This window comes from Sesamum indicum, linkage group LG11 (genome assembly GCF_000512975.1).
Source record: "Sesamum indicum cultivar Zhongzhi No. 13 linkage group LG11, S_indicum_v1.0, whole genome shotgun sequence".
Taxonomy (NCBI): Eukaryota; Viridiplantae; Streptophyta; class Magnoliopsida; order Lamiales; family Pedaliaceae; genus Sesamum; species Sesamum indicum.
Window position 1 is genome coordinate 7,936,578 of NC_026155.1, and position 22,253 is coordinate 7,958,830.

Genomic DNA, 22,253 nt, shown 5'->3' on the forward strand with positions numbered 1-22,253 from the left:
CCATGAATGCGGGCTATTACAGGTTGCTTCCCCCAGCCGCTCTTTCCCACGAGTCCAATGCTTGTGCCTGCTTTCACCTCCAGGCTAAAATCACGTAGCACAAGTGTTTCGGGCCTCCCCGGATATGCAAAATCAACCCTTTTCATCTCTATGCTGCCTGTCATCTTCTCTAGCTTCATTCCTCCATTGTCGTCCCCAGCCTAATCCAAAACGAGTACACATTCAAGAAGACATCAATGCTAACAATAAGAAAGTGAAACTATAGCTTGAAACAGGAAAGTATCTACTTACGGTGTAAGATCCAAGAATTTGTGATTGCCTGTCTAGAATTTCAAAGATAGATGCAAGAGCAGCTGAGCCCTTAGCGAGATCAGAAGTCATGCTCCCGGCTTCAGCAATAACCTTTCCTGTGCTCACCAAAACAAAGAAAGTCTTGAACACATCTCCTGCTGATATTTCTCCTCTGTTAACTAATGTGCCTCCGTACCAGAAATCCAGAGCCCAGCACATGAAAGTTAGGCCTTGCGCTGACCCTATGCCCACCCCTGCTAGCCATGACTTCTTTCTTGCCTCCTTCCTTGGCTCGTCCTGAGCTTCATCGAAAATCTCAAGAACCTTTGGAATGCTTCCGAATGAGGTCACAATGCGGTGGTTGTAGACGGCCTCAGCAGCAATCTGAGTGCTTTGATTCTGTGCCTTGACAAAATTACTTGTGATGGTGGAGAGTAAAACTTTTCGTGTGTAGAAGCACAAAATTGTGAGAGGCTGGACTGCGATCATCACGAGAGCAAGCTTCCAGGCCACGATTAGTCCAATTACCATTGCAGTTGTTACAGATGATGTGGTCTGAATCAATAGAGAAACTCTGTCAGCAACAAGTGACTTGACCATGGATGCTTCACTGCTAAGTCTACAACATAAGGCTGCACTTGAGTTTTGCTCTTCATCGAACCATGCTGCTTCAAACGTCAGGATTTTCTCGAGCATCTTCAGTCTTATTCTTCTTGTCAGGCTCTCACCCATGTAAGCAAAATTGTAATGTTGGCAGACGTTCAGGGTAATGGAGGCGAGACAGAGTGAGCTGAAAATCAGAGCATATCTTTCGATTCGAGCTTGCATTTCTGCATGACTTGGTACAAAAAATGCCGCAATCATGCTACCTATTGTCAGTGCATATAGAGGCTGTATAGTGCCAAAAGCTATAGCTGAAAGGCTCCCCATTACCCCCTGTTTCCATTCAGGTGAGTTTAACGAAAGCAGCCTGGAAAATGATGGGGGAGGGTAAGATAGCGGTTCTGGAGTAGTATGGACAGGCAATGGTGAAGCAAAAGAGGCAGGGCTGGATCTGGCTGCACTCTTTCTGCCTGTGCTGCTTCTTGCTGCTGAAGAGAGGCGAGATTCAACACTTTGTTCTTGATCCACAGAACTAAATTGCCTTTGGAGTTTAGCCAATCTTGCATAGTGACCATTCATGTCAATTAGATCATTGTGAGTACCAATCTCAACTATACTACCGCCACTTACTACTGCAATCACATCTGCATTTCTGATAGTTGAGAGCTTATGGGCGACGACCTGATTACGTTCAAAACAATCCCATATTAGTTTTACCGAAATACAACGAAAAACTATATGTATAACTAATTCCAAGGAGTCAGAAAGGAGGTTAATTTGATCAACTTAAAATGTGCAAACGATTAATAGAAACTAAGGCAGTACCAAAGTAGTTCTGCCCATGCAGGCTTGATCCAGGGCATTTTGAACAAGTGTTTCTGATTCAGAGTCAAGTGCACTTGTTGCTTCATCAAGGAGAAGAATCACAGGATTTCTTAAGATGGCTCTAGCAATTGCGATCCGCTGCTTTTGCCCTCCTGATAAAAGTGCTCCTCTTTCTCCAATCTATAGGTGAGAAAGAGACCATCATCAGCTAACTTCTCAATATTCACTAGCAAGATTTTAAACATTTAATTGTACCATGTGTACTGCATGTGATTGTAATAAGAACTAGTTCTAAGTTTTAGTTGGGACGGAATATAAACTGACCTTAGTCTCATAACCATCGGGAAGTTGCCTAATGAAATTATGTGCATTTGCAGCCATGGCTGCAGCAATTACTTCATCCATCGTTGCATCAAGTTTCCCGAACAAGATATTTTCTTTAACTGACGTCCCAAAAAGTGCGTGTTCCTGGCTTACCAGCCCCATTTGCTCTCTCAGCCATTTCAGCTGCAAAGTTCTTATATCCACACCATCAATGCGCACAGTTCCTCCATTCGCATCATAAAATCGTTGTACTAATGCAATTGCAGTAGACTTCCCACTCCCACTTGCACCAACAAGAGCCACAGTCTTTCCTGCTTCAATCTTGAGATTGAAGTCCTTAAGTACGATAGCATCAGGGCGGGAGGGGTATGTGAACCTAACATGATCAAATTCAAGTTCTCCTCTTATCTTGTCCAACACAAGTCCCTTTGAGCCCTCACCGTCAATCTCTGGAATACGGTCGATTCTGTCAAATATTCTTGAGGCTGCAACTGAAGCTTCCGTGAAATATTTCACTTCAGGTAGTGCCGCTCCCAGGGCTCTGCATAGTATTGCATGTGGAATTAGATGTCAGAAACTGATGAAACGAACGGGAAATTCTTGGTTGCTTGTCAACTTTTCTGATGAACAGTGAGGAAGCTTAAAGTAGTTTATCTATCTAATTTTTCTTTTGAAATCACCTATTCTAATATCTTTGACAAACATAAAACAAGTGGAGCAGTAATTGTTATTCTATATAACATGCAATTTATATAAATAATGATGCAAGAACATGAAATCAATTGAGGGCAAATTTTCTTTGAGTATTCTGTCAGATCTTATTTTGTTTTACTTCACTACTTCTAATATTTCTCCATCTCTATTTAAGTGATACTTAAAAGCAAGAACATGTACATTTGAAGTTAAGATGATGTTATAAGATGCCTTTTTTACATGAAACCTCAAGATATATACATATGTGTGTGTGTGTGACGTGTACATGTGTGTGATAACTAGAGTTAGACTCTTATGAGAATTCTATGTAAGAATATGAAATGCTGCACAATCTTATCATCTGAAGAAATTAAAGGGCGATTTCCTAAGTACATATTTCATGGACTTTTGCTATCTATAAGTTAATGAAAACAGCAAATTAATAAGTATTCAGGATCATGGTGATTGATGCTTGAATTCCAATTCAACTTTTGTGCATTATTATTATGAAGAGGAAATAATAGAAACTCAAGAAATATATGAAAAGAGCATGCATGTTATAATTGAGAAGAGGCAACATACAGTCCACCCAAGACAAAGGAAACGCCGGCTGCATAAATCCTTCCTCCGCTCTCTCCTTTGTACATGACAAGACGGCTCCCGTACCAAGCAAGCAAGGCCCATATAGCAAAAGAAAGTCCCGTACTTCCAATAGCAAGACCTTTCGCAATTCCTTGCTTAATTCCAAGATGCTTAGCTCGGTCCAATATCGATGAGTACTTCTCAATTATGCTCCTTTCAGCAGTAAATGAGTACACAGTCCTGATTGAGCTGAGAGCCTGCCCGACGATGGAATTTGCTTTGCCGTACTCCTTGAAGCTCTTTCTTGATAAATAAAGAAGGTATTTGCCGTATATCAGTCCAGGAATGATTAAGAGAAAGACAGTGGGAAAGGCCACTAAGGACAATCTCCAGGAGAAATAGGCTGAGAATCCAAGCCCTGTGATGAACATTGACATGTTCATAAAAAAAATTGGCACCTACAATTAGCAGATAATCATGATCAGAAATGAATTTATAGCTTTTCATGGTTTATTTGTTAAACCCACATTGTAATTAACTAATATTGTGTGTAATATGTGAAAACCAAAACGATTTTCGGCCTACGTTTATTACCTTCTCACTAAGGACTTCTTGTATGAGAGAAGTGTCTTTGGATATGCTGTTTATGATTTCTGAAGTTGTTGCTTCTTGTGAATCAAAGAATCCAACTTCTTGCCTAAGTACAGCCTCCAAGTACTTGTACCGGATCTTTAGAACCTGGCGCTCGCTCGTTTTGCTCCAGCAGTAGCCTTCTGCGGTGCGCACAGTAGAATAATATTGTTTTATGATGATCAACACTCAGGAAAATATATTTCTTCACATATAATGCTACTTTGTTTGAATCACAAATCAAAAGATGCTTTAGAGTTAAATTAAACATTAGGGTTTCAAAAATATTCTTGGTTCTTGCCTACTTTTGATGTTGATTACTGATATATACATAAATCTCATTGATAGTTTGTCATCTTTTTTCTTTTCTTTTGGTTGGGAGATAAGGTTATTATTACTTTGTTATGATTTCATGCAATGTTATACAAACATTACGGACCACTTTAAGTTGGTCTAGACCTCTAAATTGATCAGTAATTAATTAATATTTCAGCACATAATGAAGAGAGAACTAAGAAATTAAGCATGATTATGAGAAGAAATTACCCATAAATGCTACTGCCGTGACTGCTATCCCCAAGTACACATAGAACAAACTGCACTGTTAGGACAATCCCACAAAAACAATTGTGAGAAATGGTTGACTTATAACAAGTTACTGATGAAAAACTCAGAAAATTAGAAGTTAAAAAAGAAAATTAATTTGTGAATGCTAACCTTCACAACCTCATCCATGAAATTCCCATGGTCCTCAGGCGATGACTTACCGAAACCCAAGCTATTAAAAAGCCGGCTAACGTATATGAGTAAGCAGTTTGTCGACATGCCATCTCCGATAGCCCCAAATGTGCCCAACAGCATGAGCAAAACGTCGAGCCCATCCGCATATCTGAATAAGATAGTCAATGAACTTCTCCCCTTGTCCGCAGCCGTCTCTCCTTTCTTTGGAGAACACATTTTTAATTAGACTTCTTTGATACTCTCCTACTGAAAGTAGAGTATGTACTGATGATCAGCTCTTCCTTGAAAATTTCCCTGAAAAACACAAACAAGAATAGACAGAAAGGTGATCACTTTCTTGTAAGCAAAAAAGCATTTGATTTCCTCTTAGAAATAGTTGGCAAGTTTTTGAGCAAGATGGAGGCCTTGCATGACTCAATATTCAAATGTTTGTATGTGGGGTTGTATTATTTGTGCATTGGTGCGTGGAGGTCACAATCAGTACCACGAAACCATCATGTACAACTCTTTTGCAAGTAGGGTTTCTCTTTTGCTTTTCGTTTGTTGGTTATTGCCAAGGTGATGTTGCTTTGATATCATCTTTTGTCCTTTTAGAATGGTTTTGTATCCAATTCTTTAATTCTTGAAAGGCAATGAAGACCGGAAATTCTAATCTAGACTGGATTTGCTCAGATCAAAATCAATTATATGGTAAATGAAATATATTAGTTTTTCGTGTGATTTTTGTAATAAAAAAAACAATCGATCGTATCACACTTTTTATATCGCTAATTTGGTTCGACCAAATTTGACGTGAGCAACAATTTTTGGGTAAAAGACATCTGCATTTATCATAAAGAAGAGCTCCTTGGCCAATTTTGTCCTTAGGCCTCAACATTGGAGAAGAGCAAAGTGCAGGAGGATTTAGTAAAATTGATGGGGTCAATTTTTATTTTTATTTTTATGATGAGTAGAATATATTTAGATAAATCATGATATAATTAAATCAGAGTGATTAACAAGCTACGAGATTTATGTTTCCGAAGGATCCCTTTTCAGAGTAGAAAGCATTTTAATTAAATTAAGAATTTAATGAACTTTTAAATAATTATCAAAGATCGCGAGGTACTTAATGATTTGTTAAACAGATTCATCAGATAATTATAAAATATATATACACACTAAACTATTGAAGTTTCTGCACCTCTTAACCTTGACACGATTCCAGCTTGACCAATATTCAAAATTAGCCAGACATCCAAATATGGGCAATCTTTGTTGGGAAATTTCACACTTTATTCCTCTTTTCTTTCTTTCTTCTTCTTCTTTTTTTCTTTTATATGCTAACCCAAGAACTCCCTAAAAATATTCAATTTTCGTCCGTATTTACACCAAATTTTTAATTTTCTGGGCAGATTAAATAGAAAATTGCTATTACACAATTTGCTACCTGAAAATCCTTTTAGATCTTAGCTTCCAGCTAATTTCAGACAAGATTCTAATGGGATATACAAGATATTGCATATCTACTACTTTGATAAAATTAATGTATTTTCTGAAGCACTAGAAATAAAAGAATACAGCGTAGCAAATTGCAGCTGCAGATGAGATCTGGTAGAATTAGAAGACAATTCCTTTTGCTCCAATGGGCTGGCACCATATCCCTTTTCATCTCTATTTTATATTTTAATTAATTGTTGTCTCTCTCTCTCTACCCTCCTTTTGCTGCATTATTCCACCAAGTTTTGTGGCCAAACCAAAAGGCAATATATATTAAAGAACAATGCATGCACGGAAACGATTTTTTTTTTACTCAAATTATGTGTGAAAGAATCAGATTATTATACGGTGAATGTGATATATTTGGTGTGATGATTTTTTTTTTTGAATTGTACAACAATTACGTAATAAATATATTATATTTATCATATAATTAGTTTGGATCTGATTATGTCCGATCTGTGTTAGAATTTTTTAAAAAGTAGTATTATAATTACTTTCCTTTAATTTGCTTTCAATATCGCTGTTAAATTATATATAATATCATTCTTTAGCATGAGATCATGATTAATGCTTTAAAGGCCTATTAGGGAAAAGAAAGTTACTATTTTTTTTTTTAAAGTATTTGATTATTTAATTATCTCCCTTCCTTTTATCTAATTATAATTAGGTCCACTGATCAAGAGATGATTAGCAGTAAACAATTAATTATTGGTTTGTTTTGTATATTAACATGAGAAAATATTTTTATTTAAATTAATTATTTTTTATGAATAAGACATTTCCTTCGACTTTAATTAGTTAAACACGTACAACTAAGATTTGGTTTGTTTTTACTTATCAAAAACACAAACGCCCTTCTCCAACTAGATTTAGGAGGTGTTTGGGTGCGCTTATAAATTTTTCAAAATATTTTATAAAATGTTTGAGTGTTTATAAGATGTTGAACACTGTTCTGTAAATTTTTTAGACAAAAAACTTAGGAAAATAAATAAATAAGGAGTTTCCAACTAATTCTTAAGATTTTCACAAATTCCTTGAAGTTTGATTATAAAAATTACGAAATAAAATTACTATCGTCTTATAATTAAGCTCCACGATCTTAATAATATCTTCGTTAAGAGATTAATTATTTTTGAAATAAGATTAAACAATTTATAAACTTTAAAAACATCTTATAAGATAGACGAGCTTGTAAGATAATTTTAAATAAAATTAGCAAATACCCTCCGGATCCTATTGATATCAGTTTCATAAAAACTAAGTATTTATGTGTACTACTAAATATATTAATTAGGTCATATTAGAAGAAATGTAATATTTAACCATGGTTAATTGCTATAGTTAAAAAAATAATTATTGTCAATAGATGTTGACATGGCCACATAATATATATTAGTCATGGTGAATATTTTTACCATGGTGAAGAGCAACAACGAGTACTTCTACTATGATGAATAAAGTAAGTTTTTGTATCGATTTTATTAAATCATAATTAATAATAATTATTCACCATTTATAACAATTAAAATGTAGGCGATAGTAATTTTTTTCTAGTGCCAGAACAACTCACCTGTGTAATTCCAACGAAAAAAAATTTATGGGAGCGGTAAATGTATGAATACAAGGGTTAGTTAATTAATTAATTAATTAAGGGGACCAAATATGTGATAGGAGGACTACTAAATTTGTGATTGGAGTAAAAATTACAGTACCAAATTTATGATTATTATACATACAGATCCAAATGTTGCATATCCAATGTTATACCAAGGAAAAAAAATATAATGTATGTACGTAGACCAATTTTTACTTTTTAAAAGTGTCGTTCTAAAGTAAACTAGGATCTGAATATCCAAGCAGACTAGTTTTCGAAACAGGTGCGATTTATACTAAATTCTATTAATTAAGACTCTAAAGTCTATAATTAATACACTGATGATGTCTTAGCTTGACACTTAAAGCTACGGTCTCGTGGACTAATTTGATATGGGTCCGAATTTTATTGGACATGTGGATATTTGTCTCACTTTATTTTAATTTATTATATTTTTTGTTATATTAATGTATTATTTAAAATGGTATACTATACAATTTATTAAAATATAAATGTAATTCTGTAATTACCATTTCAAAAAGAAAAAAAGAGAACCTCTAATTAATACAACATGAACACCAAGTGGAAAGGCTCAATTTTTACCACACTTGAAGATATTAGATTTTTCGCTACAGTTAATTAGTATGGTAAAAGAAAAAATCATGGTGAATATAGATTAATTATAGCTTTATAACGGCCATTAACAGTTGTTTTTGCAAATGAGGCCAAAGCATTAGCCATATCTAAAATCATGACAAATTGTTTGGACATAGCTAAAAAAATCATGGTAGATATTAATTAACAATGGTAAAAATTTAATCATAGTCCATAGTATTGATTTACGGTTTATAAGGTGTGGTGATTTATGACGTAGGGCAAATTTTTTTTATAGTGCCTATAATAATTTTAAATTTAATCAATTGAAATAAGAGTGTATATATCCAAGTAAGTCCCTTCAGCAAGAAGTGAATGAGCAAGCAGATAAATCCCTCCAGAAATATGATGAAACTATCAAATTATTAGAATTTAGAATTATATAAATAAATAATTTTGCTTTGAGGGGAAAAACATCAATTACATAAAAAAAAAAGTGAAATACTAACAAATTCATGAATGCATTTTTTTTATTGATTGAATATTCAGATTAAAAAGCTTAAAAGATGCTTTAAAAATATTTATGTGAATTTAAATTTTTTTAAAGAATTTATAAGCCTTCTAATAAAAATTTGGTCTTATAATTTTAAAAAATTATAAACTCTCAAATATATTATAAAATATTTAAAAAAATTTATAAGCTCAGCCAAATATTGTGAAACTTGTCCTTAAAAACAAGTGGGAATGCTTAACGTCGAAGTAGTTCTGGGTCATGTCTAATGATGTTGGAAGAAGAATAAAAGAAAAGGAACATATAAAGTAAAAGTTTGATTTTTGCTCAGACGTTCCCAGCAAATGCCTTTTATAAACCAACGTTGTGTTTGTGTCATAATAACTGTGGAGCCCCTCATCAACTCCCACAAATCAGCACGTAACATGTGAATAATCAGATCAAATTTGATTCGTGATCGTACATGGAAAAACTGTATTTTACGTTCCATAAGTTAGTCCGTTCGCAATCATAAGTCATTATTTTTTTTTAACTCACCACATTGCAATCCATAACTCTATAAAATTTGTAATTTTAGTCCCAAACCTTAATTCCGTTAAATTTATAATGAAAACGCCTCTCAACACTTAATGAAGCTCTTGCCATGCACGTAATGTTTCAGTCGGAAATTTAACAGAATTTAGCTTTGGAACTAAAATTAGAACTGTTTTTTGGAGTTATAGGATGCTATATGGTAAGTTAAAAAAACAATGAGACTAAAGTCGCAAAGAGGCTGATTAACTTCCCAATTGTACATAATCACCTAGTTAGTGTACTAACATGCTGGTATACTATGTGATTGATTGCTCTTTCGAAACTGTATATCAATTACATAGTAAGTGTATTGCACTTATCATGATGCCATTAATTCAGGCTAACTAGACTTAATTTAAATTAAGATTTTCTTGAACAAAGTTTAGGTTTTTCAATACAAAAATAAAAGATATGAACTTACATATAAATGTGCCGTAAATAAATGCTCCTAGTTTAAGCAATTGGGAATGTTTATGAAGAAAAGAAACTAAGAAGAGGCTATAACATGACATATTACACAATAATTGATATTCATGCAATAAACTGCGATAAAACATTAACGAATGCATATAATCAGAACGAAAATACGTACTGAAATATTCAAGAAAATGGTGATCCAAGCTTTATTGCAACCTCCGGAAGCCAATGCCGTATGTCTCCTTTCCCAAATTTAACTCGACGTCAAGAATTAATACTTAATCGCCTCTGAAATGATTCAAACGACACACTTTGTTTAAGGATTTATACAACAAACTACGAGTGCAATTTTTCTTTGAAACATTTGCAAGTGCAAAAGTGCTATATATATACACACACAAACAAGAAACTGTCTAGAATCAATTACTGTATATTTAGACAACACATGATGTACAAATATTCTGCCATGACGGCGAGTTTTCGATGATATTAGCACATTTAAAAGGCGAAAAAAGTATTAAAGGTTAAGTGACTTTGCAGTGGGAGTCATATTAAGATGCCCTCCTCAACACATTACATCAAACTTTACAAAATTCTTAGCATAGAATAATCTTATCGTAAACGTATTTGTTGTTTAATCGGATCCATGTGCATAAATATATATAAATAAATTGTCGTTCCAAATGCATAATTATCACCGACCTTTGAAAATATTCATAAAATTCAATCAAAGTAATGAAATATAGTAATTAATTAATCAAGTAGCATAATAATTACTCGATATGTTTGTGGCTGTCGTGGAATAATTAAGCAGCTTTCTGAAAATCTTTTTCACGACGGCCATTTGTTTAAGAGAGATTATGGCGAAGAATTATAAGAAAATCGTCATTATTGGGGCGTGTATATTAAAAAATGAGAATTAACATGTGATGGAATGTGGAGATTAATATATTTAATCGGGACGTTAACTCAAATTATTCCCCAAAACTTTATTATATTAGCGTGCTTTAGGATTATGCGAGTTTATTTATTCATTTCTTGCACAAAAAGTGGTCAAAAAGTATTGAACATAATCAGCAGTAAAACCTTATTCCAATAGACTTAAAAAGACCTAATCCCGCTTTTGGCTTCTTTTGATCACAAAGATTAAACAGTTCTTATAAATAATTAAGAACGCGACATCTGCGATATGACGAGGATAGTTCACTATGTCGGAATAAATCAATTAATTTTTTAATGAACTAATAGTGAGTTTATGAATTGGAAATTTGATCGAGGACTTGAGATATGTAATGTATGATAAATACTATATTATTTCATTTCACTACAACAAAATATCACATTAGTGAAAAAATAGTAAATAATTCTAAAATTATCATTGAAAATATATATTAAGTGAAATTAAATCACTAGAAGAAAATATAATATTAGTGACGAAATCTCAAGTGACAATTTTTAAGTTATCACTAAAAATATATATTAAGTGATAATTTTTATCTTGTCACTTTATAATTATTAGTGACAAGTATTTTGTATAAAATTGTCACTAAATATAATTAGTGGCGTCACTAAATATAATTAGTGACGTCACTAAATATACGTAACTAGTGATGATATTAATATTGTCACTTGATATTTTTTTTTTATCACTAAACTTATTTTTTTTGTAGTGAAATTAATATTGCCACAATATAATTATTAATGATAAAATTTTGTGTATAAAGTTGTCATTATATATAATTAGTACGTGACATATTTACAATGACAACTTAATAATATGGTCACTATCACTTTTAGTTATAACTTTACGCACAATTTATTATCTATAATTCTTACTTATGGCCATTTTCACAAATGAATTATGAACTATGATTATTTAAATCATAAAATTTATTATTTTTGATATAATAAAAGTTTTATCACTACATATATATAATTAACGATAACATCAAAATTATCACTTGATATGTTTTTCGCTATTTCTTTAAGTGTTTGTCCATGACCTAATGTCCTATTTCATTAAGCTATCCACTCAATTATATTTGACATGTGAGGCGGCCAAATAGACTTTATTAATTTCATCTAACTTTGTTTATATATATATATATATATATATATATTAATAAAAAAATATCATTTTTAGTCCCATAAATTAAGCTCGTTTTACTTTTGGCCCCATTCATTATGGGATTAGTATTTTTAGTTTCGTGACTTACAAAAATTAGCATTTTTGTTCCTAATCCACTTATCCGTATGCAATTTAATGGTGTAGATCACATGCTTAGCACATGGCTGTTAAGTATTTCTGACTAGATGGAAAATTGACCCTTCTTCCAATAGTAGCATATGAGTGCTCCACTTAACCTATTTGGTTAACTTGTGGAAGGTATGATTCTTTGTATTATTCTTCTACTCAGCTTTAACTTATAGAAATATGAGAAGAATGAGATTCAATTTTTGTAATAGAACAGAACCCCCTCATCCCCCAAATGTAGTTACATTTCCCCCTAAAAGTGGTCCCCAGTTGAAAAATGCACCAATTTTCCTTCCAACATAAAATACTTAACAGCCAAGTGCTAAACATGTGATCTATTTCGTTAAATTATAGACAAAAAAGTGAATTAGAATCAAAAGTACTAATTTTTATAAGTTAAGAAACTAAAAGTATTAATCCCATAACGTCTGGGACAAAAATGAAGCGGCCCTACTTTATAAGATCATAAATGCTATTTCTCCTATTAAATGCTATAAATACTAAGTCGATTTGCACATTGGGATAAAGTATTATTGGAAAGACCAAGAAAATAAGTATAGGATGAAGTACTAGCTATTAAAGTCCGCCAAAAGGGTAGACGTAAGTCACAATTTGTTATAGATTAATTTCAACTACTTCCATAACTTTTAAAACAAGTTAATAAATCAATTATTAAAAAAAAAGTGGCATTTTGCAATGAAAAGTTTATTTTTCGTTCGTAAAAAATATGTGGTAACAAAATATGAGACCAAGGAAATTGTGAGAAAATCACGAACCAGTTGGAAGATGTTGTAATGTTCGTGACAAAAGACCCATCACAAATCCATAGCAAATGTGGAGGTTAAACAATACATATTTGCGATCTAATTCAAGATAGAATTTTTGAACTAAGAGTGACTATTACAATAATCATATCCTGATTAATAATATTGAATAAACTACATTTAACTAGTATCTATCATTACATATCTATTATGCAGTAGAAACAATATTTCACGCTTATAGCGGGGTTGGAGCCTATGGGCCTCAACTTTGCCAACTGAGTTAGGGCTCATTGGCTTTTTGACGGACTTGTTTGGTGAAATATCCATGAATCTTAGAAATTGTGATGGACAATTAATACATACACAAAGTTGGTGTCAATTTATTCACATGTTATCCATAGTCGTGATCGACAATTATACTGTTAGAAAAAGTTCAGTCAATCGCAGTACAATTTGAAAATCAGTAAAATCTAAATAATAACAGTTTTTGAAATCAAGTCATAAAACAAACACGTTGGAACAAATAAAAAATAAATTAGATATGTTGTCATAACAGAAATTTAAATAAAAAACTTACAAGAGAGTTACATCGTAACAATTCTCGGTCCAAATTACCAACCAAATCACAAAAATTCTTCTGTTTAGCCACGTATCCAAATGCGCCGGGTACTATGTTAACTTTTCTCAGGATAAAACGGTTATGTTCTTTCAGCACTGTACTGTACCAGAAAACACCTCAGACAATACTCAATTACCTTCTAGAAAATAGAAGAACAATCTTGGATGTTGGAGAGAAAAACCGAGAGAAAAGAGATAAGATTTGTGTTGGTGTTGGTGTGCTTTAAAATCAACAGCTATTTATAAGAGAGTTGGAGTCGTAAAACCCCCACCTAGCATTAATTCAACATTAAAAAGGTTTAAAAAAATCGCCAAATAAATACAATATTTTAATTTTGTATTAAGTTTTGAAACAAAAAATTAAATACAATATTTAAAATTCTGTTTAAGATGGTGTCAAATCAAACTTGCTGCAATTATTGAGACATTCATATAGGGATAATTTTCTTTCGAGAACTGTCTTACCCCAATTGGTTGACAATAAAGAAAGATTGTGGAAAACAATCTTCTGAGAGCTGAAGGCATTCTAACTCTTGCCTTAAGCATTGACAAATACTATTATCTTCTTCGAGAAGGCCACGCTTTTCAGCAGCTTGCTTAAATGTCGGATAATGTAGATTATTTGTTGTCAATAAATCATTAAATAATTTAGTCCTCTAACATGATTGAGTAGAATGTGCAAATGCAACCTTTCTCCTTCATTTGGTGATGCAACATGTATCCGACCGATAACTTTCTGTTGTGATCTTCTTTTCTACCAAACTTTTTCATTCGACATCCATCTGTAATATTTGAGGTATTCACTATACAAATATTGATTAGGTTCTGACCACTTCCGAACTGAACGCAGTATAAGGTGATGACAAAACAAGAAGTTTGTGAGAAGAAATAAATGTAAGGTAAGGTGCGAGACAAAAAAAAAATATAATTGTAGATCTATTAAAAATGTAAAAGTTTGTGAGTAATAAAAAAATAAAGAAGGTGAGAGGGAAATATAAAGTGGTAGGTTGAGAGAAAGAAAAAAAAAATATAATTATGAGATTATTAAAAAATATTGAAATTACTATAATGATCAATTTTTCTAACAATTAAAAAAATGAATTGAAGGGTAAATGTAGGTATTCGGAAGTTGGTATGACAAAAAGATTTTCTTTACAATATAGATAGATTGATAGATATCGACAAACAATTAATTATTGAGAAAATTTTTACAAAAGAATTATAAAAGTTGTAATAAATGATTTAGGATTAATTGGGCAGTTCAACTAGATGTAAGGTGAGCTAATAACTGCGTCTGCCACTAATATACTCCCTAGTTGACTTTGAGCATGCATATCATGTTTTAATAAAAAAAAAATAAAAAAGTTAGGCACAATAGTAATTTTAATTAATATTAGTAACCACACAATTGTAACTTATTTAATTTTCTCAACCCACTACTTTCACGTTTTTTCTTTCCTCACAAACTTTTGCCTTCTGTCTCTTAACATTCTGCTCACAAATAAATAAATACAGAATAGAATTGAAATAGCTTCCACTATTATGAATAATTTGGGATGCTATCTTCTTGCCAAATATATTGCATATAGTTTTTAGTATTATGCTCATATGCGGGTTTTGATTAATAATATCGATATATAAAAACAAATCAAACCTTTGTATTATTCTATTGGTGCAAATCAAAACATTAACATTTTATCGTACAAAACCAGTGGAACCAATGTAACAAGAATAACATTCAACTTAATAAACAGATTGGAGAAACAACGTTAAGGAAGTACCATCAGTAATTGTTTAAAAGAACCCAAACAAAATGCTGGATTCCAATAAAAAAGAAAAGAATAACATAAAGATCCACAATTATAGTTTAATTTTAGGTCTCGCACCTTACCCTATATTTAGTTCTTTTAAACAAATTTATTTCTTTCTTACCTTATATACATTTATATCTTTTCACAACCTTTTTTTTCTTAATCCGACACTATAATTCTTTTTCATATGCTCGTAGAGACCTCGTGCGACAACTACTTTGGCACAACTTTTAAATATCCAAATTTTTCGTTTAATTTATTTTTTTTATTTTAAAAAATGGTCAAAATAGTAATTTTAATTTTTTTAATATTTTCATAATTATAATTTTTTTTCCTCTCACATCTAACTTCTTCATGTTTTTATTACAAATTTTTATATTTTTATTAAATCCATAAATATAATATATTTTTTTCTCCCACATCCCACATTTCTTTCTTCTAACAGAATTTTTTCTTTCTCATTCTCTCACCACAATCATTTTCCACAATTTTGTCCTCTCCATCTCATATCGTAATTTGTTTTTATATGTTCTCATAACGAGTTCACGTAGAAGTACCGACTTCATATATATTATAATGTGTTGGGTATTTACCCTCAAGTGGTAGCATGAGGAACCTAACCAACTATTACAAATTTATGAATTTTGAACCCTTAAATAATATAAATCAGATTTACAATAAATATTAATAATTACAGAGAAAAATAAAGAATGAAAGAATGTAGTAAAATATCGGCTCAGGGAGCCAGAGATCCGAAAGGGGTCAAAACACGGACACAAGAAGGCCAGCAACCCAAGCCACTCATGATTGCTCTATTTCTCACCAAGAAAAAAACCAATTGTTCACTCAGAACCAGCCACAAAGGAGATCTAGCCAACCAATTAGGATTTCACGAAGAGATTCAAGAACACAAAGTTTTGCTTCTAATATTTTCGATTCTTTTTTTCACAAAGGAGGAGGAGAATTTTAACTCGATAAAAGAGATGAGAAAAGGGTGAGATAGGTGGTGGAGGGTGTTCCCAATTGTGAAGCCTCCATTGAAGAACTAGAGGAGAAGACTAGGAGGCGGGAAAAGGGGGAGAGAAGAAGACGGCTGTAGCTAGTGAAGGGGAAGGAGAGAATGGAGTGGGAAAATGAGTTAAGGTTATGTTTTGGGGGGTTAAATACTCACCGAGTTGAGTTAAGGGGATGGACTGAGTGAGGTGAGTTGGGCGTGGTGAATAAATAGAGCTAGTGAATAACCCTGGGTTAAGTTCTGTTTTTATCTTTTCAAGGTTAATGATGTCTTTTCCAACTATATCTCTTATAAAATGATATTTAACATCAATATGCTTTGTCCTATCATGAAACACTGGGTTTTTGCAAAGTTGTATACCTAATTGACTATAAGAAAACACAGTTACCTTTTCCTTTAAAAAACCAATTTCTTAAGTAGCCTTTTAAGCCATATTTTATTGTTGTTTTGACATCACTAAGGCTTTGGTATTGCATTTAATAAAACAATAGGAGTATAATCATCTATATTTTTATCTCCTGTTAGCTTAATGTCTTGAATTAATTTAGTAAAATTATCTAAATTTTCGTCTATATTCTTAGACAAATCTAACTTATACCCAAAGAATTTTTCATGAAAAAAAAGTTTACTAGATAACGATGTTTTGATACAAAGTTCTTCTAATTTATTCCACAGATTTTTAGCAGAATCTTGTTTACCTACATTTCTTAAAACAGTATTTGATAGGTTCAAAATTATAGAAAAGTATGCAAATTCAGCATTTTCAAGTCTTTTTTCTTCGAAAATATTTTATGTGTATTTTTCATCAATAGCCTTAAAGAATTTTTGTTAAATTAGAATCCCCTTCATCTTTTGTTGCCAAATTGCAAATTCAGATTTTCCATCAAATGCTTGTAAGTTATATTCATACATTTTCAACAAAATACAGCAAAATAAGATAATAATGACAGTCACAACAAATAAACTACAGAATTTTAGAAAGGATCCCGGTCAAGCTCAACTAGATACCTGCAACCTAAAGGGTTCTTCCAAGTGAGTGGTTTGACGGGGAGATCGGGGAATGGGCCAACAGTAATATTTTGAAAATATCACAAAAAATTATTTCAACCGAAATAGAGAAAAATAACAGTAAACAGAGATAAATCGAGGCAGAAATTTCAGAAAATTATCGCCCAAAATAGATATTAACAGCAGCATAAATTATCGCCCAAACAGATGTTAAACAGTAGCAACAAGAAAAATTCAGAAAATTTAACAGAAAAAATATCGGCCAAAAGCAGATATCAGCAACATAAAAAATGCTCAAACAACAGTAATAATTTCACAGAATCAGAGACCTTGCTCAGATACCACTGTTGGGTATTTACCCTCAAGCGGAAGCATGAGGAACCTAACCAACTATTACAGATTTATGTGTTTTAAACCATTAAATAATACAACCAGATTTACAACAAATATTAATAATTACAGATTAAAAAAAAAATAAAAGAATGCAGTAAAAATATCGGTTGAGAGAACCAGAGATTCGGAGGGGGTCAAGACACGGCCACAAGAAAGCCGACAACCCAAGCTACTCACAGTTGCTCTATTTCTCACCAAGAGAAACACCAATCATTCACTTAGAACCAGCCACAAAGGAGAACTAGCTAACCACTTAGGATTTCACGAAGAGATTCAAAACACAAAGTTTTGCTTCTAATATTTTCGGTTCTTTTTTTCATAAAGGAGTGGGAGAATTTTATACTGATAAAAGAGAAGAGAGAAGGGTGAGATAGGCAGTGGAGGGTGTTCCCAACATCATTGGAAAGCCCCCATTGAAGAACCAGAGGAGGAAGAGAAGACTAGGAGGCGGGAGAAGGGGGAGAGAAGAAGACGGCCGCAGCCAATGAAGGGGAAGGAGAGAATGGAGTGGGAAAATTAGTTAGAGTTAAGTTTTGAAAAGTTAAATACTCACTGACTCGGGTCGATGGACTGGATCGGGTCATGGGCTGAGTGAAGTGAGTTGGGCCTGGTGAATAATTAGAGCCATCCAACAAGTGAATGGGCCTTGGGCAATATTTTACGTAATGCATTATTGGTGAACAAATCAATAACTTTTCTATTTGATTCTTTCTTCATAACTCTCCATTGCTTTTATTTTTTGGAAAAAAAAAAGATGAATTCTTCTATTTACTTTCTTTCTTCTAATTAATTTCTCAACTTCCTTCAGTCTTTGGCGAAAACAAAGGAATTCAAAATAAAAATCAAGAAATTGAATATAAGCGGGCAGCAGAAGAAATTGAGGGAAAACAATTTCATTTTGTAAAATATTTAGTTCAAAGTATTGGATAATGAAAGCAATAGGAATTTTATAGATATAAAAATGTAATTTTCGTTGGTTCCAGAATTTAAAGGATAATAGTTTTAAAGAAAGTTGTTAGCAAGTCCTATATATACATTATGGAAAAATCGTCTCAATCAATACAACAATATGAACCCATTCGTCACAAATTGAAATCAAATAATTATAATTTGTAATAAATGTGAAGAAGTAAGGTGAGAGAGAAATATGAAGTAGTGGGTAGTTAAGAAAAAAATAATTATGAGATCATTAAAAAATATTAAAATTATTAAACTGATCAAAATTTTTTAAAGGGAATAAATGTAATAAAAAATAAATTCGAGTATTCAAAATTTATTACGATAAAAAAATTTCTTATATAATAAAATAAATGATGGAGTAGTCACAATTGCCATTTTGTTGCACATATGCACAAGAAAGTTTAGAATGGACAGAACTAGATGTAATGTCCGAATCTATGAAAAACCTTAAACGTGCTAGTGGTATGATAATACAATATAATTAATGACAATGGCATGGTTGTGATTAACTAAGAAGGTAAAGCAAAACTAACTCCAATATTTGGTGGCAATACCCAACAAATGACAATCAAATTTCGCGAAAATTGTTGGATTAGCTATCGAGTTATTACAAAATAAATGATATCGTTATATATATATATATATATATATATATATTTGAGATATTTCAAAGAAATAATTAAGTTAAGAACTAGATTATTTCGTAAATTATCTCTAGCACATATACCTTGAAAAATTTATATTCATAAACCAATAAAGAAAAAAGAAGATATGTTCATAAATCCAATTTTAAGGTACCAAATAATTTCAGTTCATCATGTGTATAAGAGACATATATTGCTTAGTTAATTCTCTTTCAGAAATTTTGACTTCATTAATTTATTTGTTACAACAGGTTCTAAGAGAGGCTGCTTGCGGACCTATCGCAACCGGAGAGCTTGCTCCGATGCCAATTCAGTGGCTGGCAACATTATAGCACTCATTCGCTTTTGGTTCTTAATGCTCACCTGTCATGATTTTGGTCCATTATATTTACAAATTCTTATTGACTTAGTCATACCGTCAAATTTCGGACCAAATTCGTAAATGTTTGAAATTTAAATTATGGCGCGTATTACGGACCAAATACAATAAGTGAGTATATATAAGGATAAAAAATATAATTTACATGTCAATAAGGCCTAACTCAGTTGGCGAAGTTGAGGCTCCATGATCTTAGCGGTCATGGGTCTGAACCCCACCAGGTGCGTGGGATGTTACCTGCTGTGTAACAGGAGTTGATCTATCTGCATAGTAGGAGTTGTTATCTACTGATATTGACAGGAATAATTATATTTGTAATCGATTTCTTTCAAAAATATATTTTACGTGTGTAAGCTCCATCCTTGTGTATCAAACACTTCTTCCATTGAAGTGGATTAGTTTCTTTATTTTTTGTAGTTTTTTTTTCAATAAATGTATTGGGTTCAATAATCGGTTTAAGTTTTTAGTTAATACAAAGAATGTGCCTTTTCAATTATTATTCATTAATTTATTGTCTATTTTCTCAACATTTATTCTTATGGGAAGTTGATTAGTTTATGGATTGCGGAATTTGATCATTCGTGAATTATGTAATGCATTTTTCATCTTGTTCATATATTGAGAATTTGGAACATCCTCAAAATAAAGAGGTCGAAAAAAAAGTATATATAAATTTATAAAGGCTTAATTTTATTTTCGAAAGCATGTCGGGCCTGATCATGAACATAGAGAAAAGATAGTTGGACTATATGTTTTCTTTGAAATGACAAAATAGTCATTAATTAGGCCTAAGGACCGAAACTGTTAATATCTTAAAAGTTGAATGACTAAAATAGAATTTCAATATGTCTAGAGATTGAAAACAAGTTAATGACAATATATGACGACCAAAACTATAATTATTCCTACCAAATTTTGTAAGAGGGCATTATAATTATCCTTAAAATATAGTTAAAAACAACTTAAGGTGTATAAAGAATGCCAACTATATATGTAACTTTATGTAGTAAGTGTACCTAAGTTTTGTCTTTAAATGTTTGTTAGTGGCATAAGGTACCATGTTGAGTGTTTCAAATTAACTTGAAACTTGCTTTCTCTTTATTGCTTCTGAACATATGATCAAGGGATTAAAGTGGTTGAAACTTTTAACGTACTTTACTAAACTAGTTGAAGCATTTACTGATGAAGTTCTCTCCTGATAATTGGTGTTGATGATAACTTAATCATCATTACCCTGTTGTCACTTGTTTTGTTCTTAGCTAAAATTATATTTTTATTTCGTAAAGTGGCGATTTTAATCCTATACGAATCTTTTTTGACAATTTTATTTTGTAATTTTACAAATTTCATATATCGTGGAAGAAAATGACAAAATTTGCTAAACTAACTAAAAAACTAGAGCAAATTATTATATGGGTGTGTGTTTATGTATTCAAATGGGTAAAAAGTAAAATCATTTGATCAAATTAATTCAGCGGTAATATTTATGTATGGGTTCTAATACTTGAAGTATATAGTGTAAATGATTTAAAAACTAGAGCAAATATTTTTATTTAATCAAGTTTCTCATAATATTTTCTGATCAATATAGTAAATCACAAATATTAGCGATTGAGAAGTTTTTTTTTCCTCAAAACTTGTCTATCAATTGCGTAAAATGAATTGGGACAAATGAAAGAGTGCTTTTATAATTTATACGAAGCCTTTATCCGAGGTTGTCCGCGTATAATTTTTTATTAAGAGAATGCTTGGCCGAACTTATTTTAAATAATTTATGAAGTTGACCGATATATCTTATAAGATAATATTTAGAGCTTATACGATGTAAGATTTTATTTTAAAAATATTTTTTTAAAAATGGAAGAAGTTTGTAATATCAACACGTCCAATTGATTGATGACATTTAACCCTGTGTTTGTGGCTATTTAAACCTAAATTCACAAGAGATTAATTGAAACGGATCAATTAACATTTATTTATGGGTACATCGCATCAGCAATCCTTAAAGTTAGGTCTAATTACACAAACTACCTTCCGTCCTTTCCAAAATAACAAGTCCAGCCTCGGATGTAAATCTCTCCAAAGGGTGTTTCAAAATTGCTGCTAATTTTCACATTTTTCAATTTTTTAAATTATAATTTGACTTTAATTTATAATTTACCTTCAGTTAAACTTATAACAAATTTGTGTTACCGGTTCGATTATAATGTCGAACTTGCGAAGTAGTGATTAGTCGGGAAATTCGAACAATCACTGCCGATTTCCTTTGAATTTATGAACTCTTTTTGAATTTTGTTTATGTGGCAATGTTGTTGTGACTTAGACGATTTGGACCAATGCCAACTCCTGACGTCGTTTTCGAGGTTGCTCAGACACAAATGTGTAATAAGAAATGACTAATAAAAATGAAATACCCAATTAAACTTAATACCTTAACACTATATACCAAATAGAAAATTGAAGCAACAATAACAGAAAATTGAAGCAGAAAAAAACCGAAAATTCAATCAACAAAAAGAGCAGAAAATTCAATCCATCAAAACTCAA

General features: G+C 31.9%; 1 protein-coding gene across 1 annotated transcript in view; it reads right to left on the bottom strand.

Moving 5' to 3' along the window:
• Nucleotides 1–4,908, bottom strand: part of LOC105173549 (putative ABC transporter B family member 8) — a gene marked incomplete at its 5' end in the record, with an annotated part of 6,207 nt that extends 1,299 nt beyond the window's left edge. Inside the window, 8 exons of the mRNA XM_011095332.2 lie at nt 11–200; nt 292–1,575; nt 1,720–1,899; nt 2,044–2,584; nt 3,319–3,776; nt 3,913–4,091; nt 4,495–4,549; nt 4,666–4,908. Coding sequence (XP_011093634.2) covers nt 11–200; nt 292–1,575; nt 1,720–1,899; nt 2,044–2,584; nt 3,319–3,776; nt 3,913–4,091; nt 4,495–4,549; nt 4,666–4,908 — 3,130 coding nt within the window. The remainder of the gene's footprint in view (nt 1–10; nt 201–291; nt 1,576–1,719; nt 1,900–2,043; nt 2,585–3,318; nt 3,777–3,912; nt 4,092–4,494; nt 4,550–4,665) is intronic.